At 68.2% G+C, this 22605-nt stretch overlaps 3 protein-coding genes across 3 annotated transcripts; 1 reads left to right on the forward strand and 2 right to left on the reverse strand.

Moving 5' to 3' along the window:
- Window positions 1-176: 176 nt before the first annotated feature.
- On the forward strand, window positions 177-11191 carry MED16 (mediator complex subunit 16). Its single transcript, XM_072722063.1, has 15 exons — window positions 177-318; window positions 830-1008; window positions 1990-2097; window positions 2420-2589; window positions 2934-3365; window positions 3849-3954; window positions 5529-5684; window positions 5815-6026; window positions 6854-7060; window positions 7266-7476; window positions 7786-7919; window positions 8270-8462; window positions 8795-9011; window positions 10083-10166; window positions 10641-11191. Exons 2-15 carry the CDS (start codon window positions 876-878, stop codon window positions 10765-10767), a joined length of 2490 nt encoding a protein of 829 aa, XP_072578164.1. The 5' UTR covers window positions 177-318; window positions 830-875; the 3' UTR covers window positions 10768-11191.
- Window positions 11192-13504: 2313 nt separating this feature from the next.
- On the reverse strand, window positions 13505-16108 carry CFD (complement factor D). Its single transcript, XM_072722064.1, has 6 exons — window positions 15972-16108; window positions 15203-15294; window positions 14793-14949; window positions 14556-14700; window positions 14196-14453; window positions 13505-13723 (listed from the first exon to the last, which is right to left on the reverse strand). Exons 2-6 carry the CDS (start codon window positions 15276-15278, stop codon window positions 13562-13564), a joined length of 798 nt encoding a protein of 265 aa, XP_072578165.1. The 5' UTR covers window positions 15279-15294; window positions 15972-16108; the 3' UTR covers window positions 13505-13561.
- A 1290-nt stretch (window positions 16109-17398) lies between these two features.
- On the reverse strand, window positions 17399-19238 carry LOC112935508 (neutrophil elastase-like). Its single transcript, XM_026019260.2, has 5 exons — window positions 19145-19238; window positions 18881-19037; window positions 18415-18556; window positions 17742-17972; window positions 17399-17650 (listed from the first exon to the last, which is right to left on the reverse strand). The coding sequence occupies exons 1-5, from the start codon at window positions 19212-19214 to the stop codon at window positions 17414-17416; spliced, it is 837 nt and encodes a 278-aa protein (XP_025875045.2). The 5' UTR covers window positions 19215-19238; the 3' UTR covers window positions 17399-17413.
- Between the last annotated feature and the right edge of the window lie 3367 nt (window positions 19239-22605).

A 22605-nucleotide genomic window follows, 5' to 3' on the forward strand; every position in this document is an offset into this window, starting at 1 on the left:
GTGAACTTTTTCCACACCAGGGTCAGCGACCTCTCTCTTCTTCTACACTCCCAAAGCAGGTAGGGTAGACAGATTGGATCCCTCGCTGAAGTTGGGAAAGGGCTCGCTGTGCTACCAACTAGAACTCAGGTGGCCGCCGGGACGCCATGAAGAGTCGTATGCAAATAAGCCGGAAGTGGGGCGGGGCGCGGTGGTCGCCGCCTTCCCAGGAGTCTCTGGGGCGCGGTCGCGCTGCGCGGGCGACTCGTTGGTCGCGGGCAAGATGGCGGCGCCGGAGCAGCGGAGCTAGGGCGGGTGTGGGCCGCGGCCGCCTGCCTGGTGAGCGCGGGGCTGGGGCTCGGGGGGCCGCCCTCGAGGTTGCGGGGCGCCCGGGGGCCGGCGGGGGCGGGGCATGGCGTCCGCGTCGGGGCTCGGAGGCGCGGGGCCTCGGGCGGCGGGGGACTCGGCGGGGCTGAGCGGACTCGTAGCGCCCCGGGCCGGGGTCAGGACGTGGCCCGCCTCCGGCGCGGGGGCGCGGGGGTCCGCCGGGGAGCTCGGCGCCTGTGGCTCCGCTGCAGGAGGGGCCCGGGTACGCCCCTGCGCCCCCCTGGGGACCCCCTGGGGTGGAGGCCTCCGGGCCCCGCCCCCGTCCTGCCCCGGCTCCCCTCACCTCTCCCGCCGCGCGGGCCCCTGTGTCCCTCCACCTGCGGCGGCCCCTCCCCAGGCAGCCGCGCGCCGGTGTGGTCCCCCGCTGAGGCCTCCCACGAGCCCCAGGGGCGCGCACTGGGTTCATCTCGGCGCCCTGCAGGCAGCGGGGAACCACGCGGTGACCCAGCCCGCCCTCCCGCAGGAGAGCCGGCCGCCCTCGCCGTGGACCTGTGGCCTGCGGGCACGCGATGGATCTGGCCTACGTGTGCGAGTGGGAGAGGTGGCCCAAGAGTACCCACTGCCCGTCAGTGCCCCTGGCCTGTGCCTGGTCCTGCCGCAACCTCATCGCCTTCACCACTGACCTGCGGAACGACGACCAGGGTGTGCCTCCTTGCCCCCTGCCCAGCCCCCCTGCCCCAGCGTCGCGCTGGGGGGACTCTGGGTCTCCAGGCGTGCCTGGGAGCTGCGCCTCACCCATGTGGCCCTCTCAGGGTTTTGTCATCCAAAACCGTCGGGTGGTGAGGACCCTAACCTCAGGGGCGTGCAAAGGGCAGGTGCACCGCTCCTGCACCTGGCGTTGGGGGTGGGGTCGGTGGGACCCCGGAATCACCCCTTCGGGTTAGAATGGGGCCTGGGGTGTGTGGTCCACTAGGGCTGAGAGCCCTGAGCCCCAGTTTCCCAGACTGTACGTTTACATCTTGCTTTTAGAAGCTTTGAAGTTTAAAAAAAAAAAAAAAAGATTTGGAGTTGTCTTGCAGGGCCCTGTTTTCTGTGTGTTGTTTAAGTAACAGGTGTCTGCTGGAGGAAACTAGGAAAGCGGAGGAATTTAGAATAAGGAAAAAGAGCCCTGGAGAGATGCCCGTTGTTAGCATTTGGGGGCATTTTCTTGCAGTTTTCTGATTTCTTTTTCTTTCTTTCTTTCTTTTTTTTTTTTAAGATTTTTGTTTATTTATTCAAGGTGTGTAGCGAGAGAGAGAAGGGGGTGTGGGGGGGGGAGAGAGGCAGGTTCCTTGCTGAGCAGGGAGCTCGATGTGGGGCTCCATCCCTGGACCCCGGGATCATGGTCCGAGCCGAAGGCTGACGCTCAGCCAGCTGAGCCAACCACACGCCTCTGTGTTTCTTTTAAAAACACGGTCACACTGGTGGCAAGGTCACAGGCCTGCTGTGCCTCCAGAGGGAACCCAGGAACACAAAGGCTGTTCCTTGTTGGCAGCAGGGCTCTCTACGTGGTTAGCGGTAGCGCAGCTCCCTGCCGTCCCGGTGGGGTAGATCGTTGGCTGGAATCCTCTCTGAGCCCTCCTGGGGTCCTCCGAAGCTCCAGGGTGGTTATGGTTGCCGTGCTGACTGCGCTGTCCTCCGCAGACCTCACCCGCATGATCCACATCCTGGACACGGAACACCCCTGGGATGTGCACTCCGTCAACTCAGAGCACAGTGAGGCTATCACATGCCTCGAGTGGGACCAGTCAGGTGAGGAGGGGCCTAGGGACAGGTCGTCCTGCATGGCTGAGGGAGACAGTGATGCTCCTCCTTGACCCTGAATCTCAGGGTCACAACATGCTCTGTCTTCCTGGTCACATCCCCCGAGTCCACGTCTGGGACTTGAAGCCTCAGCCCGTGGCTCTGTGGCCGCTGCTCTTCGCATCCAGTACACACACTTGTTTCGGGAACGCACCTCGTGCCACTCCCCTGTTGTGTTGCCACCAGGCTGCTTCTCCCGGGCCCCGGACATGCTACCAGTAGCTGCCCCTGCCCACGGGGAGGGTTTGCAATGCAGGTTTGCCCCCAACAGGCTCCCGGCTCCTGTCGGCTGATGCTGACGGGCAGATCAAGTGCTGGAGCATGGCGGACCACCTGGCCAACAGCTGGGAAAGCCACGTGGGCAGCCTGGTGGAGGGTGACCCCATTGTGGCCCTGTCCTGGCTGCACAATGGCGTGAAGTTGGCGCTGCACGTGGAAAAGGTGGGTGTCCCAGCTGAGCAAGCGGGTGCAGTCGGTGACGCGTTCACCTGCTTGTCCACCTGCTCTCTGCCGCCTCCTCTCCCTCCACCTGCTTCCTTTGGTTTTCTAGTCCTGGGCCGAACTCCTGCTTGCAGTCAAGCTGGGAGCACCCGTGTCCTCTCAGAGCTCCGCGCCCTGTGGTTCCATAACGTCCCGCAGTGACTCTTTCTGTACCTCCGGGGCGGGGGGGGGGGGGGGGGCTTGTCAGGTCACAAAGGGCAGACCCCTGAGGCGGGGCAGGGTGGTGTTCTCAGCTGGGGGGGCTTTGGCAGCAAACGGACCCCTTGCTCCCTCTCCCCCCGCAGTCAGGGGCCTCCAGCTTTGGTGAGAAATTTTCCCGCGTCAAATTCTCACCGTCCCTCACGCTGTTTGGCGGCAAGCCTATGGAGGGCTGGATCGCCGTGACCGTCAGCGGCCTGGTCACTGTGTCCCTGCTCAAGCCCAGCGGGCAGGTGCTAACGTCAACGGAGAGTCTGTGCCGGCTGCGCGGCCGTGTGGCCCTGGCTGACATCGCCTTCACGGGTGGCGGCAACATCGTGGTGGCCACCGCGGACGGCAGCAGCGCCTCCCCCGTGCAGTTCTACAAGGTGTGCGTGAGCGTGGTCAGCGAGAAGTGCCGCATCGACACCGAGATCCTCCCGTCGCTCTTCATGCGCTGCACCACGGACCTCAACCGCAAGGACAAGTTCCCCGCCATCACCCACCTCAAGTTCCTGGCCCGCGACATGTCGGAGCAGGTGCGCCCTACTGGCGGGCGCTCCCCCGGCTGCAGCAGCTCCACATGCTTGTCATCTTGAGTTGGGTCAGGAGTCTGGTGCAGGCCTCATGATGCTAAAACCCAGGCGTGGACGGGGCCGGTCACCCCTCGTCTTCCCCGAGGCCCCAGGGAGACCCCCTCCTGCCCTCCACCTTCCAGGGGTGCCCCCTTCCCAGCCTGCAGCCCCTCCTCCGTCCTCACCACCAGCAGTGCAGGGTCTGCCCATCTCTGGGGCTCCCCCCCGCCCCGGGGGGACCTGGTGAAGATGCTGGGCCCCAAGGCCTACGGGGTCCCGGGACTTAGATAGGGACATCTTTGGGGTCATTTTTGATGGTCACCCAGGACTCCAGCATAACCACGTGTCAGTAAGGCCCCCAACTTCGTGGAGCCCTGGTAGTTTCGGCTCCCACTGTGATCCGCGGGTGACATCTCCATTCCAGCTCCGCCGTCCCCTGCACCCCAGGTGCTCCTGTGTGCGTCCAGCCAGACAAGCAGCATCGTGGAGTGCTGGTCCTTGCGGAAGGAGGGGCTGCCTGTGAACAACGTGTTCCAGCAGATCTCACCCGTGGGTGAGTCTCCCCGTTCCCGGGGGCGCTGGGCTTCCAGAGCAGGAGCTGCCCCGAGCAGCTGCACGGTGTCGGCCCCCCTCCTCGTACGTGCTCTGCGGCCGCTCGTCCCGTCCCGGAGAGCCTGTGGTCCTGAGGCTCAGAGACGCGAGTGCTGCCCGCCGTCCCACAGGCGAGTGGCCTGCCTGCCCCACCCTGACTCTCCTGGGGGAGCATGTGGCTGCTTGAGAGAACAGCAGTGCAGAGGTCCTGGGGCAGAGGCCAGGAGCCAGTGCGGCCCAGCCCGGTGGGGGCGGGGCACAAACCAGCATCGCAGCAGGGCTGGGGGTACACGTGTCCTCCGCAAACTCTGGTTTATGGTCAGGGCCCGACTGACCGTGTCTGCAGCTCATGCACGGGTTCGCCTCCCCCTCCCCTGTCCCGCATCCGTGTGAAACCCCCCGCTCCAGACACCGACCCCCCCATGGCCCCCAGGACGTGCTGGCCCAGCCTGACCACTCTTGAAGCCCCTGGACGCCCCCAACCCCAGAGCTGAGAGCGGATGAAGCCTCCACAGGGCTACGTGCAGGGATCGTCTCCCGTGGGTGGGAGCCCGGCTCTGTGCCGATGGGCCTAGTGGGCCGTGCCGGAGGGGGCGACCGCCGAGGAAGCTGTCGAGGCCCCGCGGCTCCTGTCCCCTGCGGTGCAGGGCGACTAATGAGCGTGAAGAGGCTCCCGGCTCCCCTCCCACAGAGCCCCCTCCTCCGTGAGCTTGGTGGCGGCGCGTGACTGCTGTGGTGGGCAGGGCCACGGGGTGCAGCCCCCGCCCCCAGCACACAGGGCACTCGGCCCCAGGGCCAGCCTGGCCACATAGCGTTGGTGCCACGTGGAGGTGCAAGTGGCTCTGGGCGGCCTGGCCCACCCGTGCTCCCTGGACATCGCTGTGGTTACCGTTAAGCTCTAGCCTCCGGGTGGGACAGAGTCACGCTCTGTGGCCTGAGGCATCTCGGTGCTCTCTGGCCTCAGTTTCCCCTGGGGGACAGCGCTTGCCGGGACTCCCTCCCTGGGCTGGCAGAGGGTTTATAGTGGTGACATGCCGTCAGGGCCCAGCTCTCGAGGCGGAGGGGTCGGGGAGCTGTGATGGTCAGATGTCCCCGAGCGACAAGCCTGCCCGACTCTGGCTCGGAACCGCAGCTCCAGGCTGTCCTGGGAGGGGCCGTCTCCCCTGCCCGGCGGCTGGCCTGCCTGCTGTCAGCTGCCGGGCACCTCGTCGCCCCCCACGACGTGAGTGTCCGTGGGCTTGCCCGGGCGCGTCCCAGCGCGTGTGCACCATGAGTCTGCTCGCGTCACATTTGCCCACAGCCACTGGCCACGCCTGGGTTCATGGAAACCACTCCGGTAGTTGGGGAGGTCCTCGCCACGAGGCTGTGGTGCCGGGCGTCCACGTGTGGCCCCAGCCTTACCAGGCTGGCAGGGTCCGTGGGTGCCGCCCTCGTCGGGGCCCTGGGTCCAGTGGGGGCATGGCAGCCTCGCCGGGCACGGGTGCGTCCCGCTGGGGTCTCATCCTGCTCTGTTTCTTGTCCGCCCCCTGTTTTCAGTTGGCGACAAACAGCCCATGATTCTGAAATGGCGGATCCTGTCTGCCACCAATGACCTGGACCGCGTGTCTGCCGTGGCGCTGCCTAAGCTGCCCATCTCGCTCACCAACACTGACCTGAAGGTGGCCAGCGACACCCAGTTCTACCCCGGCCTTGGTACGGCCGCCCGGGACGGCCCCTCTCCCCCGGGCAGCCCCTCCCTGCCGTCAGGGCTGGGCAGGCACCCGAGCTGCCACCGGCGCCCCCGGCCCTCCGCACGCCTGAGCCGCACGCATCCCGCCCACAGGGCTGGCCCTGGCCTTTCACGACGGCAGCGTCCACATCGTGCACCGGCTGTCGCTGCAGAGCATGGCTGTCTTCTACAGCTCGGCGGCCCCACGCTCCGTGGACGAGCCGGCCATCAAGCGCCCCCGGACCGCCGGCCCCGCCGTCCACTTCAAGGCCATGCAGCTCTCCTGGACCTCTCTGGCCCTGGTCGGCATCGACAACCACGGGAAGGTAAGCTCAGAAGCCCCCTGCCTGGGCGGGCCCTGCTGCTTGTGGCCTGAGGCTCCTCACCTCTGCCCCCCGGGATCACGCAGGACAGCTCTGGCCTGTCATGTGCACGTAGCAGGTGCTCAGTACGCAGGAGCCGTGAGGACGGTGGCTCTCCACCACGTCCACTTGCTAGAATTGAACAGGTGCCGCACGTGAGCCTTCTGCGGGTGCGCGGTGCACGTGCTTGCTGCCGCGGGACCCTGGCCTGGGCCCTGCCGACGGGCAAGCTGGGCACGCCCCCGCCCCCATCCCCGTGCGGCCTGGCCCCCGCCTCCCACACGGACTCTGACAAACTTGGCTTCTGAGTCACTTTTCTTCGAGACCCGTGCCTGCCTCTGGGTCCCCTCTGCCCCGTCCTGGGCGTGTCCCCATGGTGTCCTAGTGTCCACGAGGCCGGCCAGCCCACAGGCTTCTCCTCGCGGGAGGAGCTGCGCTCCTGCAGAGCAGGGGCTGTGTTTGCGGGGACCCCGCGGCCCTCGGTGGACCTGCCGCTTAGCCTGACAACAGGCCCAGTGCCTGCAACGCCCGTGGGGGTAGCGAGGCCCCTGGCTGTTTGGGGAAGCTCTGCTGTGGCAGAGACAGAGCACCCGCGGCTTCCCTGTGCCAGCCTCCGCCTCAGCACCTCTGCAGCTGCCACCTGCCCCCACGGGCTGGACCCAAGGCCCGGGGGGAGCTGGGAGCCTGGGGTCACCGGGTGCAGGGTGGGCTGCAGGTCCGTCCAGCACTCCCCTCCCTGCGCGAGGACGCCGCTGGCTCTGGCCTCACCGGGCGCCTCCCTCTCCCGGCAGCTGAGCATGCTCCGCATCTCGCCGTCCATGGGCCACACGCTGGACGTGAGTCTGGCCCTGCGGCACCTGCTCTTCCTGCTGGAGTACTGCATGGTGACCGGCTACGACTGGTGGGACACGCTGCTGCACGTGCAGCCCGGCATGGTGCAGAGCCTGGTGGAGAAGCTGCACGAGGAGTACACGCGCCAGAACGCGGCCCTGCAGCAGGTAGCGCACTCGCGGGGCGCGCGGGCTGCTCTCCCTCCCCATCAGCTCTCCGTCTCCAGCCTTTTCTGTGGGAGATTAGGGCCCGTGGGAAGGGTGGGCCCCACTTGCCCTGCGCAGTCACCTCCGTCCTGCTCTGGGGAGCTGCTTCCCGGGCCCCGTGGGGTGCCCCTGCCCGCTCCCACCACCCGCCCCCCCCCCCCCCCAGGTCCTGTCCACCCGGATCCTGGCCATGAAGGCCTCCCTGTGCAAGCTGTCGCCCTGCACGGTGGCCCGCGTGTGCGACTATCACGCCAAGCTCTTCCTCGTGGCCGTCAGCTCCACGCTCAAGTCACTCCTGCGCCCTCACTTCCTCAACACACCTGACAAGAGCCCCGGCGACCGGCTGACGGAGGTCTGCACCAAGATCACTGACGCCGGTGGGTCCTGGCCTGCCCGCAGAGAGCAGCCTGTGCCCCGGGGACCGTTGACGCCCCTCAGTGTCCACCGGGTGCCAGGCGTGGGGTGGGCCTGGTCATCACAGGTGGGCAGAGGCGTCCCAGCGTCCACGGGGCTGACCCCAGAGGGATGTGCTGTCCCCACGGGGGCCCAGCGTGGTGGGGGGTCCCTCTAAGGCCCAGGCCTGGCTCGCCGCCGGGGCTACGGGGCTGGGGATGGGACCAGGCATCCCCATGGGCACGGGGCACCGGGAGGCCCGGTGGGTGTGGCTGACTGCCCGCGTCCTGCAGACATCGACAAGGTCATGATCAACCTGAAGACGGAGGAGTTTGTCCTGGACATGAACACGCTCCAGGCGCTGCAGCAGCTGCTGCAGTGGGTGGGGGACTTCGTGCTCTACTTGTTGGCCAGCCTGCCCAACCAGGTGCGGCCCCCGGCTGCGTCCAGGCCCCCCACCTGCGCCCCCCACCTGCGCCCCCCACCCCCGCTGGCCGCTGCCCCACCCTCCATGCCGCACGCCTGCCCCAGTCCCAGGCCACGAAGGCCGCCGAGTGCATCTCCCACCTCAGGTTCAAATCCACGGCAGCCCTAGCCATGGTCCCCACATCCCCACCAAGCCCCACTTTGTCCTTGCACACATGTTAGCCGCCGGGGGTAACCGCGTGGTGGCCAGGTGCTGGACCCACTGATTGTTCCGGAATGCCCGGGCCCAGGGCTGCCCTGGTCTGACTCCTGCACACTGTGAGGGGTCCACCCGAGCTCCTCTCCCCACAGGGCTCCCCGCTGCGGCCGGGACACAGCTTCCTGCGGGACGGTACCTCGCTGGGCATGCTGCGCGAGCTGATGGTGGTCATCCGCATCTGGGGTCTGCTGAAGCCCAGCTGCCTGCCCGTGTACACGGCCACCTCGGACACCCAGGATAGCATGTCCCTGCTCTTCCGCCTGCTGACCAAGCTCTGGATCTGCTGTAAGACTGCACTCCTCAGCTCATCCCCCCACCAAAATACAAGTCCTGGCTGACCGCTCCCGTCCCCCACCCCGTCAGACTGTCCTGGCCACCAGCGCCCAGCACAGATGCTCATGAAGGTCAGCACCTGTTTGCTGGTCGGGTGTCACCGGGCCGCATGTTTCTGGTAGGCTGTTCTCTCGTCCCTGGATCCGTGAGGCCAGGAGGGGTCCCGGCTCTTGCTGCGCGCTACTGACCCAGGACATGACCCAGGCACCCACTGGTGCCTCCGGGCGGGCAGTGGTCTGGGCAGGGCCGCGGCACGCAGCTCCCCCATGGTCCCCTCCCCGCAGGCCGTGACGAGGGCCCCACGAGCGAGCCAGACGAGGCGCTTGTGGACGAGTGCTGCCTGCTGCCCAGCCAGCTGCTCATTCCCAGCCTGGACTGGCTCCCCGTCAGCGACGGGCTGGTCAGCCGCCTGCAGCCCAAGCAGCCCCTGCGCCTGCACTTCGGCAAGGCGCCCACTCTGCCCACCAGCGCCAGCACCCTGCAGCTGGACGGCCTCATCAGGTGCGTGCCCGTCTCTGCCCCGTGGCCCCTGTGTGCACCGGGCAGCTGCTGCCTTCTGACCTGCACCCTGACGCGGCCTTGAGACCCTTGCTCAGCCGGTCGGTCACTCCTCCGCCCCCACCTGTCTCCATCCCTGCCTTGGGTCATCTGTGTGACGTCACCGTCCGTCTGGTCCGTCACCCCTGCGTGACACACTTGCCTCCAGCCCCCCCCAGGGCTCTAGCATGTACTGCGTGGCCCCCAGTGGACAAACCACTGCCCCAGGCGGGGTGTTCCCATAGCCAAGGGGCGTCCTCCGGAGCCGGTCACAGGCAGCTGCTGTTGGATGGTGTGGACTCGGCCCGTGCTACCCAGTGGCGCACAGGCAGGATTTTATCCCCGCTCTTTAGGCAGGACAGGTGTCCCGACCGTCAGACGAGGCACTTCCTCATTTCAGGCCACCGGGTGTACCGTCGTGCGTGAACTCCCCACGCGGTCTGTGTCTTTGGGTGGAAATGTCAAGGCAGCAGCGAGCCAAAGGCAGGAGGGTGGGGCCCTGTGGCCCCTCTGGGTGAAAGGCTTCAAGCACCCAACCCTCTGCGTCTTCCTTCTCGTCTCGCGGAGGGAGGACCGGGTTTGCGTCTGAGTTTCAGGAAAAACTTGAACACAGGAGGGGCTGATGGGACCCCCGGGTGGCTCAGCAGATAAGCGTCTCCCTCGGCCCAGGGTGTGACCCCAGGGTCCTGGGATTGAGTCCCGCATCAGGTTCCCCGCAGGGAGCCTGCTTCTCCCTCCGTCTATGTTTCTGCCTCTTTCTGTCTTTGCGTTTCATGAGTAAATGAATGAAATCTTTAAAAAAAAAAGAGGATGTTGCTGATCACAGGGAGGTTTTAAACTCATTGTTTTGGAAACGTTTTAAGATATCCAATATCTTACACCCCGCCCAGGCCCCCTCCCCACCATTCCCCCCTGTGCTGAGGCTTCTAGAGCCTTCTGGGGCCAGTGTGTCCGCAGGCAGAGGGCCCGCACGTCAGAGGTAGGTCTGTGTGTGTGCGTGGACCTCTGAGCCGCTCCCGGTCTCTCATCCGCCAGGGCGCCAGGCCAGCCCAAGATCGACCACCTGCGGAGGTTGCACCTGGGCGCCTACCCCACAGAAGAGTGCAAGACCTGCACCAGGTGAGTGCTGCCCACCACACCCAGACACTGCCTCGGGGCTAGGTGTGTCCCCCACGAGAGCCGTGGGTCATGGGAGCAACTCCCATGTGGGCGCCAAGGCTGCCTCGGGCATCAGTGCTGAGCAGGTGCCTGGGCCTACACCTGCCCCAGGGGAGCTCCCAGGAGCCCAGCAAGTATAGAAATGCGGCCCAGGCCCTTTGCAAATACAACCCCGGTTGTTGCCAGACAACTCTGGATGCAGGTCTCGCGGCTCCCAGGGTCCCAGTGCTAGGGAGCAGCCCGGCCAGGACTCAGACCCTAGTCTCTCGGGGTGAGGGAGCCCTGCCTGAGCTGCGGTGCAAGCACGTGGAACAGCTCCCTCAGGGCTGGGGGTGGCGCAGGGAACGGCATTGGGGGGGACGCAGGTGCAGAGGCCCAGTGGCAGGTGGAAGGAGACCCCCACCCAAGGCCTCGCCCGCCCGGCTCTGCCTGCAGGTGCGGCTGCGTCACCATGCTCCGGTCACCCAATAAGACGACGGCCGTCAAGCAGTGGGAACAGCGGTGGATCAAGAACTGCGTGTGTGGGGGTCTCTGGCGGCGGGTACCCCTCAGCTACCCCTGACTGAGCCTCACGGTGACAACATTCCACACTCTGGGCCGCGTCCGCTGAAGCCTGTGCCCGTCACTGCACGGGCAGGGAGGACACGGCCAGCAGCCTCAGGGTGCCCATGCCCCAGTGGGCTCTGCTGTCTCTGCCTCGGAGCCTGACGGCGGCTCCCGTCCCCTGTGCCAGGTGGTGACCCAGACAGGCCTGTGGCTCACGGCCTCGGGCAGGACCACAGCGCACCTGCTGTCCTGCCCGGCCCCCAGGCCCCCAGTGGCCCTGCTGGGTGTCCCAGGTCCAGGCTCCCAGGAGCCAAGATAGCCCAGTCTCTGGGGGCGCTGCTTCCGTCCCCTGACCTGTTTTGCCAGCGCACCGGGTGGTTTTGGTCTCAACAGGGCTAATAAACGTGCTCCCAGGTCACAGGTGTCCTGTTGGTGCTACAGCTCTGGGCTCCCGTGTGTCACTGTCTCGCTCTGTCTGCATTAATGGAGCGCCTACTGCGTGCCAGTCACAGGGCCCTGCAGGGAGCCGCGGGCTCGGGGTGGGGAGGCTTGTTTGCTTGTCTCCACCTCGACCCCCCCCACACTCCATGGGCTGCTCTGGCCCCTGGTTTCTGGAAGCTCAGGCCTGGTCCCCCCGGGGGTCCCGCCTTCTGCCCACAAATACTTTTCCCCAGTTACGTCCTGCTGTGTCCTGCTCCCCGGGCCTCCAGGCAGCGCAGCCGCCCTGCTGAGCGCTAATTGGCTCTTGCTGGGAGGCTCAGGTGGGCAGGCGGGGTGGACGCCCGTGCGTGTGCGGCTTCCGGGGCTGGTGGGAGCTCCGGGGCGCGTGGCTGTCTGAGCAGGCCCTTGACGGTGAGTGGGCTCCTGCCGCCCACCCTGCCGGTCCCCACTGCCTGCTGCCCCTTTAGTGACTTGGGGACGGCGAGGGCAGCCTCCCCTGGCCGAGGCCTACGGGGCGAGCGGTCACTGCCGATGGGCTGAGCTGCCCGCGAGCTGGAGCGGGAAGATGTGTCGGTTGTCGCCTCCCTCCCTGTCTGCGTGGGGGCAGGTTCCTGGGCAGTCGTGAGGAGCGCGGAAGAGGCCTCTCCCGGAGCGGCCGAGCTCTGCGGGCCCTCCCCCAGGTGGTTACTTGTGGTTAAGCTGGTTACTTGTTTTACAACAAAGGGCCGTTCTGCACTCCGCGCGCACAGACACGACTCCCATCAAGGGGTGGGGTCCGGGTCCCCCCTGGGGCCTGCGTGCAATGCTGTGCAGAGGTGGTGCTCCCCCCACCCCCGGACATGAAGGCCCGCATCCCAGCCACCGCCCTGGTCCCTACAGCACTGTCCCCCAGCAAGAGCGGCGGGAAGGTGTGACCCCTGGCATCCTGGGCACCTGGGTCATCCCTGCCCTTGCCCAGGGTCTCCCCTGTGGGCTGATGACACTCGCACCTGAGACCCATCTAGAGAAGTTGCTGGAAGGGTCCTGCAGGGTGAGCAGGCTTCTGAGTTCCCTCGAGGTTGCAGAAGCCCCGACATAAGCGCATCTCCCCCCCAGGCCCTCCTGCCCCCAAATCCTGCCCCTTTCCTGGGGGGCAGACCCACAGCCCACTCCCCCCTGGTCCCCCCCAGGTGCCTGGGCTGGGCCCCCAGCATCCCGTCACCAGCATCCCCCAGCCCCTGGGACCAGTGGAGTTGGAAGTTCACATGAGCAAATAGTGTTTTAGCACAGGATGGTCCCAAATACCACGTGCGCTGTCGTCCTACGAAAGGTGTTTTTCCGAAATTGCCATTGACCTGCTGTGTGTGCTGAGTGTGGTAGCCCCACCCACACCCCCAAACCTGGGTCATTCACACGCACTCGCTGGCACCATCATTTTGATCAGGAAATTCTGAACGAGTGAGTGTCCGGGGTCGAAGGGCCAGCGATTCTGCTTCCCGTCCCCTCGTACGTCAATACGCACAATTTCTTAAATCAGGTGGGAAGTCTGACCTCGTCAGACGGGCGGAGCCACTTCCCTCGTCCTGGGACAGTGACCAAGCCACTATCAGATCCTGGCCTGGGGCCCGGCATGCGGCAGGTGCTCAGCAAGTGCTTATGTGCCCACGAGTGTGTGGCTCCGAGGCAAACGCTGTAGCCCTCGGCTGCAGGTGCCCACCCCAGCTCGCCAGCCCCTGTGGGGCCCAGGACGACCCTCTCAGACCCTCAGTCTCTTTCTCAACAAGTTGGACACGTGGCTTGACACGTGGGGCGGAGCAGGTACCTGGTCTCCGTGGCCCCTCACCGGGTGGGAGAAAGCACAGGGCCTCAGGGCCTGGGTTCTGCCCTCTGACCTCCCTGCCATTGCCCAGAAAGGTAAACTGAGACCCAGGACGCCCCGTCAGTGCGGGGTGGGGGGGGTGCTCTAGGACGTCCATCAGCTCCCTCCTCCTGCAACCTCGCAGCACCTGGAGACGACCATGAACCTGCGCAGGTGCCGTGGCTCTGGGGCCAAATGCAGGCTCTGCCCGGGAGCTCCCTCGGACCCGAGCCTCAGTTTCCCCATGTGGGCCGTGGGTCACAAGAACAGCCTGACTTCAGAGGGTGCTCAGTCCGGGGCAGGGCCCCGCACACGGTGGGGAAGACCCGACCGAGGAGGCCGGACATCCGCTGAGCGGAGGGGGCACCTCCGCGTGGACCCCCCACCCCGCCCCTCCATCTCGGGTGGCCAAGCGGGGACCTGCGCCCTCGGGTCCCCGCCCCGGGGCCGGCGGCGCGTGCTCAGCAGGCGGGGCTCATGCAGGACAGGACTTTATTGCTCGGCCCCCGCGACCGCCGCCCCCCGGGCCTCCTCAGGCGGCCGCGCCCCCGGCCAGCACGCCGTCGATCCAGGCCGCGTAGCTCGCCACGCGCGTGTAGATGCCGGGCTTCTTGCGGTTGCCGCACACGCGCGAGCCCGAGGTGACCACGGCCTCGGCCACGCCGCCGCACACCAGCGGGCCCCCGGAGTCGCCCTGCGGGGACGGGCCGTGAGCGCGGCGCCCGCGGCATCGCCCCCCGCCTGCGCACCTGGTCTGACCCGGGTCGGGCCCCGCCCACCCTGCCGGCCCCGCCCCTCAGTGGTCCTGCCCCGCCCACCCGATAGGCCCCGCCCCTCAGTGGTCCTGCCCCGCCCACCCGATAGGCTCCGCCCCCTCAGTAGTCCGGCCCCGCCCACCCTGCCGGCCCCGCCCCCTAGGTGGTCCTGCTCCGCCCATCCGGTCGGCCCCGCCCCGTCCTGCCGGCCCCGCCCCTCGGTGGCCCCGCCCACCCTGCCGGCCCCGCCCCTCGGTGGTCCGGCCCCGCCCACCCTGCCGGCCCCGCCCCCTCAGTGGTCCTGCTCCGCCCATCCGGTCGGCCCCGCCCCGTCCTGCCGGCCCCGCCCCTTCGGTGGCCCCGCCCACCCTGCCGGCCCCGCCCCTCGGTGGTCCGGCCCCGCCCGCGCACCTTGCAGCTGTCGCGGCGGTTGCTCTCCGCGCACATCATGCGCTCGGTGATGGTGCCGTCGTGGTACGTGCGCAGGTTGCAGGTGGCGCGGTCGAGCACCGGCAGGACCAGGTGCTGCAGGCGGTCGGGCCGGCGGCCCGTGTGGCTGACCACGCCCCAGCCCGCCACGTCGCAGAACGTCCCGGCCGCCACGTCGCGGTCCTCGCGCTGCCAGCGCAGGGGCTGCACGGCGGGGCCCAGCTCGGCGTCCTCGGACAGCTGCGGAGGGGGCGGGGCGGGGTCAGGGCGGCGCGGGGGCGGGCGCGGGGGCGGGACTGCGGGGGCGGGACTGCGGCCCAGGTGGCGGCCCAGGTGGCTGACCTGCAGCAGGAGGAGGTCGTGCTCGATGGTGTCGCGCCGGCTGTCGGGGTGGGGCACCGCCCGCTGCACGTCGTACCAGCGCTTGGACGGCTCCGGCTGCGACAGGGAGTGCGCGCCCAGGAGCACCCGCACCTTCCCGCCGGCCCTGGGAGCGGGGATCGCGCGCGTCACAGCCTCGTCCGCGGCCCCGCCCGCCCCCGCCCGCCCCCGCCCGGCCCGCCCGGCCCCGCCGCTCACACGTCCTCCAGGCAGTGCGCCGCGCTCAGCACCCAGCGCTCCGACACCAGGAAGCCGCCGCACACGTGCTTGCCGTCCACCTGCACCGACGCCATGTAGGGCCGCGCGTGGGACTCGGCCTCGCGCCCGCCCAGGATGCGCCCACGAGGCTGCGCGGCTGCGGGTGGGAGGGGGCGGGCGGGGAGGGTGACGGGGGGTCTGGGCCAGGCCCGCGCCCCACGCGGCGCCTCCGGGCTCAGCGCCAGCTCGGCCCGCGGGGCTGCGTCCTGCGTGGGACCCGCGTGGGCAGAGCTCGGCCCTGGCGCTCCCGCCCCGGGATTCCCCGAAGAGCAGAGCCCTCCGTGCAGGTGGAGCCGCGCCTCCCCGGCCGCCCGCCCCGCGCCCGGTCCCCTGGGCCCGGGTCCACTCACCACACAGGGCGGCTCCCAGCAGCACCAGGGGCACCAGGGGCACCGGGCGGAGGCGGGGGACCATGCTGGGGACCATGCTGCCGCCGTGGGGCCTGGGACGGGCACGCGTGTGAGCCGGGCGGGGGGCAGCGCTCCGCACACCCACCTGCTGGCCCTGTGGCAGCCGAGCCCAGGACGAGCCCAGGACGCGCAGAGGCCGGGCTGGCCCGCTGCCCCCCCATCTCCCCAGGGTGCTCTCCCCGCCCCAAGTTTTGCAACAGCAGCTGGAGACCACAGTTTATAAACAACCAACTTCCTCATATTTCCGCCCTTCTCTTGTTTCTCTTCCTCCCCCAACTTGGAGGAGAGGTCGGGGTGGGGATGGGAGGTGGCCTGACATGCTCGTCCCTGGGGGCGCAGGGGCCTGACACCCCAAAGAGGCGCATATCAAAGAAGCGGCGTGTGGAGGCAGCAGGAGGGACTGTGGGCTACAAGTGACAGAAAAGCCAAGCCGAGGGGCGCCTGGGTGGCTCAGTCGGTGATGGTGATGCGTGTCTTCGGCTCAGATCAGGATCCCCGGGTCCTGCGCTCCCTTCTCAGAGAGGAGCCTGCTGCTCCTTCTGCCCCTCCCCACTGCCCGTTCCTGTTCTTTCTCCCTTTCTCTCTCTCTCTCTCTCTCTCTCTCTGTTTCTGTCTCTCAAAGAAATAAAATCTCTTAGAAAAACAACCAAGTTGAACTCGGTAGAATCTTCAACAAGGAAATTTAAATGGGAATTTCAGGGGGGCCTACCTTCAGGTGTGGCTTGATCCAGGAGCCTGAACTATCTCTGTCTCTGGTTTCTCCTTTCCTCCTCGGTGGCTTTTCTCCTCACCAGTCTCCCTTGTTGTGACCCCAAAAGCCCCAGACCCAGCCCAGTGGCTGGGCGGGCCCCTCCCAAATCCTCCATCCTTCCAGCCAACTTGTCCAGGCCGTGTCTGATTAGCTGAGCTTCCCTCACGTGTCCCCTCCCAAACCAATCGCTGTGAGCAAGGGATGGCAGATTCTGGTCAGCCAAGGGTTACATGGCCCTCTCTAGCAGGGGGGGACAACGGATCCACGTCTCATGAACCCACAGTGGAGCCAGTGCTGGGACCACGAGGGTGGGGTGGACCTTGGACGTCCCCAGTGGGCGCATTGCGCAACGTTGCCCTTCTCTCTCTTCGCCATGGACTGTTGCATACACAGAGAAGGGTGGACAGAACACAACTGTGATCTGCTAGATCCTGACAGGTTTCCTTGCTGAGGTCAGAAGCCAAACAAGTCCTGTAGGGGATGGAGCCCAGCTCCTGGAAGAGGTGGGAATCGCAGCAAGGCTTGGGGACGACTGGGCAAGACGGCGGTTTGACAAAGGGCCCCAAGCACCCCCAGGGGCCCGGTGGCCGCGGAGACACCGCCGGGGTATATGGTGCGGTACTAGGCTGAAGGGCCAATCGCACGGCAGCCGGACGCCGCGTGGGGAGGGGTCCGCCAGGGACCAGCCAAGGCCGTGGGGCCCCGGGGCCAGAGCCCCGCCCGGGAGCCCGGGCCGCGATCTCCAGCAGGAGTGCAGGTGGGGGGCGGCTGGGATGCGGACCCTCGCCTTGGTCCTTCCTGCAGGGAAACAGGCTCGGGGTGGGGGCGCCTGTGGGGCTCGGCGGGTGAGCATCTGCCTCTGGCCCAGGGCGTAACCCGGGTCCGGATCGAGTCCCGCCTCGGGCTCCCCGCAGGGAGCCTGCTTCTCCCTCTGCCTGGGTCTCTGCCGGTCTCCCTCTCTCAACCTCTCTGTCTCTCTGTATGTCTCTTATGAATAAATAAATAAAATCTTTTTAAAAAATAAAATTTAAAATTAAAAAATAAATAAAATAAAAAACTTTTAAAAAAATTAAAAAGGAAACGGGCTCAGGGAAGTTGACCAGTCACAGAGCTGGGGCTCCAGCGCGGGCTCCCGCGTGCGGCTTCACCCCCGCCTGGACCTGCACCTCGTCACCTGTCGGGGACACAGAGGGCCAGCGGGGGCCCTCGGGGCGCACCTGCCGCAGCGCAGGCCTCAGCAGCTGCCGCCGTTCCATCCGGGAGCCTGGGAACCAGGAACGGCAATCGGCGCCCCTTCCCCGATGCCCTGAACTGGCCGCCCTTGGGGGCAGCAGGCTCACGAGACGCCCCAGCCGCGCCGCCACAAACACCCGGACACGTTCTCACGACCAGGGAGGGCTTTATTGGGTGGGACGTGGGCGATGCGGGGCGGGCGGCGGCGCGCGGGCGGCGCCTCGTTCGGGGTCCTGCTGGCCGGGGCGCGCGGGCGGGCGGCCGATGATGGAGTCGATCCAGTCCACGAACTGAGCGACAGGGGCGAAGGCGTCGGGGAAGAACCCGGAGCCGCAGCTGCCGCGGATGAAGGAGTCGATGCCCTGGATCAGCCCGTTGCAGACCAGGGGCCCCCCGGAGTCCCCCTGTGGACACAGACGGGGTTGGCAGGCCGCGCGTCGGTGCGAGGGGGCGCGAGGGGGGAGCGGGGAGGGCACCCGGGGCCGGGGTACGTACGAAGCAGATGCCGGCCCGCCGGCGTGGCACCAGCGTGCACACGTTGGAGCGGCGGCACAGGGTGGTCACCACGGTCACGTTGAGCTCCTGCAGGATCCTGGGCGGCGGCCGGGCCGTGCCCAGCTGGCCCCAGCCCATGGCCAGGCACTGCACGCCGTTGCCCACGCCTTGATTCTGGGCGGGCAGCCTGGCCACCTGCACGTTGGCGTTGATGGTGGCCGAGCCGTTGAGCTGCGGGGGGCGGGTCGGGGCATCAGGGTCATGACCTCCCCTCCCGGGCCTCAGTCTCCCCAGATGCGCAGTGGGAGCAAGCACAGGGGCTCTGAGCATCTCCGGAAGTGCCTTGAACGCAGCGCACGGTGGGCACTCGACGGCACACACCGTGGGCAGCAGCAATGACAAGACAGCCCTTGTTCTAGAACCTTCCCAGGGAACAGTAACTCCGCAAGCGGTGGGGGAGGGAGGGTTTCATCCTAGAGGCTCCCGGTCCACGTGCTCGGCCACACGAATTACAAGTTTGTTGATGGGCCACGGCTCAGCGCCTCCGGCGCCACCTCAGTTCCCAGAGCCCCGGGGGCGGGGTCCTCCCGTCCGCGGTGAAGGCCGAGGCACCGGGAGGGGACGTGGCAGGGGCAGCGCCCCGACCCCCGGGCGCCCCTGCCCAGCGGCTCACCTGCAGGAGCACGATGTCGTTCACCAGCCTGGTGGGGTTGAAGCCGTTTTCAAAGACCCGCTGGACGGCGAACGACTGCCTGGTGGGCTCGCGCTCCCCCAGGTCATGCGCCCCCAGCACCACCACCACCGACCGGAAGTTCCTGCGGCAAACAGACGGCGCGATTCGAGGTGGCCCTGGCGGTGAGGACACCCCAGGCCTCAGCTGTGCCCCCCGAGCCCAGGAGGGTCTGCACGGACCTCACCCTCTGGGCCCGGCAGGGGAGGTGCACTAATGTGGGCACGGGGGGCACAGGGAGGGCACGGGGGGCACAGGGAGGACACGGGGGCAGAGGGAGGGGACGGGGAGCACGGGGGGCACAGGGCAGCCCCTGGGAGGACCTCGGGGCCCTGGTGTCACCGTGTCCCCATCACACAGAGGTGGAAACGAGTCTCCGGGGAAGGCGGTGGGAGCCGGGGAGACTCACAAGCCGTCCACGCAGTGGGCCGCCGACATGACGAAGTTGGGGGCGATGAGGGTCCCACCACAGAAGTGGCCTCCACGCCGCTGCAGGGACACCATGAAGGGCCATGCGTGGGGCTGGGCCGGGCGGCCACCCACGATCTCCGAGGCCAGAGCAGGGCCTGAGGACACATGGGGGCGGTGAGCACCGGGGGCCCCAGGGCTCCTCGTGGGCTCGGCTGAGATCAGGGGGCCGAGGACGAGGGTGCAGGCAGCTGCGCCCACTCACCGGGCAGCAGCGTGGCCAGCAGCAGCAGCGGGCCCAGGGCAGGGCCGGCGGGCACTTGGCGGGCGGTCATGGCCGGGCGGCGACGGTGTCGCGGCCCCGGGCCCCCTGCCCCTCTTATAGGCCCTGCCGGCCGTTGCCGTTGCCCCACGGAGGGGCCGGGTGTCCCCACTTCCTGTGCCCCCCGGGGATGAGGGGAGGCGGGGGCGGGAGGCCCGGAGGGCGGGACGTTCCCAGGCTGTCACTGTGAATGGGTCCCCAGGGCTGCACAGGACGGGCCGTCCAGGGGCGAGCCGCCGACCTCCACGTCCACGCTCAGCGGGGCGTCCTGTGACGTCACTGAGACCGGCACCCTGCGCCTGCCAGACCTTGGCGGGACCCCCGGCTGCCTCAGTTTACCCAGGGCCTTGTGCACTGCCCCGACGTCCCCTGGGGGCGGCAGGGCGGCTGGGCCCCCACCTGGCTCGCCCCAGCCCCCCCAGGTCACAGCAGGAGGGTGGCCGGCAGTCCCCCAGGCCTACTCCCCCATCCCCCCCCACCCCTGCTCCACTTCCCGCCTCCCCCAGGACGCCGCCAGCTGCTGTCGCAAGAGGCAACGTCCTGCTGGCTCGAGGCTTGGGAAGGCGCCAACGGATCCAGGGGCGCCCGGGCCGGGGCCACCGTGGGGCCCCCACTGTCCGGGCTGGGCAGACGCCCCCACACCCGGAGTCCGCGCTCGGTGTCCCCAGGGTCCCAGGGCCTCATGCCCCCCCTGTCCTGCCCCTCCCCTCCCGGCAGGACCCCCACCCTCGTCCCTGAAGGTCCCTGGAGCCTTGTAAGCCCCCGTGTGGGGTCGGGTGGGTGGAGTGGGGGCAGCCGTGTCCCTGGAGGCGTACCCCCAGCTGCATCTACTGAGCACCCCTGTGTACTCTGCGCATCCCTGTCGCGGGGGTGCAGTGTGTGGACTCTGGGTCCCCCTCCTGCGGTGGCCACTCGCCTGCTGCACCCGTGCAGGCCACAGACTGGACCCATGTGCACCTCCATGTCCCCGTCTCTACAAAGCGCATGAGCCACGGGCTATGGGGGCAAAATGAGGATAAACGGACGCGGGTGACAAAGTGGCGTCCTCGAGGGTCACTACCTGTTAGCCACCTGCGGGGCAGGGGGTGGCCACCGCGAGAGGCGCAGGAGAGTGGGGCTCTACGTCCACTCGGGGCCCCGGGGATGTGGGCACCTCACCGGCGTCACTCAGGCCACAGCAAGAACGTCCTCGGGGGCGCGGGGGCCTCGAGAGTGGGGACTGCCCCCCCCCCCCGGCACCGCGGCCCCCTCTCCTTTTGGGTCCGACCCCTCCAGAGCAGCCTCAGGGGCCTTCCAGCTGCAGGTCTCCATTCCCGTCACAGGCCGTGGACGCCCCCCCCCCCCCCCACGGCCTCACTGCCTCCTCCCTGGGCACGAAGGGTCCCCCTGGGGTTTGTCTAGAAACCATCTCCCTGCCTTGGGCTCCTGGGAAATTCGGGAAATTCCTGGCACCCTCCTGACACGCGTCAGCATCCCCGGCTGCCAGCTGTGGCGGCTCCTGTCCCCACCCCGTGGCTTGTCGCGGCCCGAGTTTGCATCACGCCACTGGGTGGCAGCAGAGGAGGTCAGGACGGAAGGTGCTGCTCCGTGACCGCTGCGCCCTCCCAGCCGCCTCCGACCTGTCCCCTAGGCCCAGCCCTGCACCCGCCAGCCCGCTGTCCCCTCACCGCAGCCGTGCCCCCAGCCTTCGCCCTGCCCCCGCCTCCAGGAAGCCCCCCAAGGCCCCCCAACCCCCGGGCCGGCCCCTGCTGGGACCCACATTCCCGCAACCTGGTGCTCTCACAGTCCCCGAGCCAGGAGTCCCCGAGCTGTCCCCTGAGGGCCCGGCTGGGCGATGGCCGGGGGGACTCCATTTTCTAGAAAAGGAAACTGAGGCCCAGAGATGGGTAGCAGCGAAATCAGGGTCACCCCGGCGGCGCTGGCGTCCAGGAAGGGTCCCTGCGTGACCTGGGCCCTCCACGAATCTACAATCGGGAACTTGGGTGCTGGGGACCCTGGGCCGCGCTCCCCCCTGGAGGGACACAGGCAGGGCGGCGGCTGCAGGGCTGGGGGCAGGGGCAGGGGTGGGGCTGCGTCAGGGGAGTTTTGAGTCTGCAGCTTCCTCTAGGACCCGTGGCCGAGGGGGACCAGGCGACAGCAGGGCTTTATTGGCCTCTTCCTGTGTACGCGGACCCCTGGCCTCGGGCGCGGCTCCAGGGCAGCACTGGACTGGGCGCCCCACGGCCCCCGCCGGGAGGGGGCCGGCGCCCGGATTGGCCCCCCAAGCCCGCCTGGGCTGCTCACCCGCTCGACGGCCCGGGCCTCTCCTCTCCAACCCTCGTCACTGTTGCACTAACACACTCGCAAGGCACCTACTGACCACCGGCTGCATTCTGGGGCCCCGCTAGGCCCTGGGGATCCTCCGCCCTGATTCTCGGGGTGGGCGGGCCGGGAGGGGCAGGACGGAGGGTACCTCGCTGGGGTCAGGCCGGGTGGCAGGGTGGTCCCGTGTGCTCCGCGGGTGGTCGTGGGCTCTGTCCCCACCAAGCCCGCCGCGCACCAGACCGTGTCCCGGCATCCGCACGGGGCTGTGTAAACAGTCGGCGCTCCAGAGATGTTTGCCCGCCAGGAGGAGCGTGTCCCTGAGCCTCGCCTCTGCTTCCGGGTCGCGCATCGAAGCCGCCGCCAAGCAGGTGAGTGACGCTGACACAGAGCCCATCGCCGGCCCCCCGCGCTGTCCCCCTGCCCCCGGGCGGGCCTTGAGCCTGCGGTGCCAACACGAGGGGGAGGGCCCGGGCTCATGATGCTTGGCTTGAGGTTAGGGCTCCCGGGGCCTGACACCGGGGGCCCAGGTCACGCTGCAGGGCACGGGGCTAATGCCTGGTGGAGGGAAGGAGGGGTGACCCCAGGGCATGGCTGTCTCCCCCCATGACCCCAGGGCATGGCTGTCTCCCCCCGTGACCCCAGGGCAGGGCTGTCTCCCCCCGTGACCCCAGGGCAGGGCTGTCTCCCCCCACCCCGACCCCAGGGCAGGGTGGCCTCCGCGCCCTCACGGGACCCCAGGCAGCGGGCAGCGGGCAGCACACAGCTAGAGTGGATGCCGGCCACGTAGGGCGGTGAGCAGGGACCAGCCTCCTGCCCACCCACAGTCTCCGTCACGCGGGGCCTGGGAGCCCCCAGACCAGGGGGGCAGAGCCACGGTGTGACCTCACCCCAGCCCCCCTCCCCATCTGTAAAGTGGGTGACCCGGGGCTCGCCCGCAGGGCCTGGGGTTTGCTGGGGGCTGCACCCCCGTTTCCGCAGGGTCCTGGGGGCCAGGCAGGGTTTGGGGAAGCCGGGCCGGGCCTGGAGCATCGTCCTCAGGATGAAGGCCTCCAACCTTCCCCGCGCCCCCACCCGCACCTCCGCCCCCCGGGGCATCCATG

This window comes from Vulpes vulpes, chromosome 9 (assembly GCF_048418805.1).
Source record: "Vulpes vulpes isolate BD-2025 chromosome 9, VulVul3, whole genome shotgun sequence".
NCBI lineage: Eukaryota > Metazoa > Chordata > Mammalia > Carnivora > Canidae > Vulpes > Vulpes vulpes.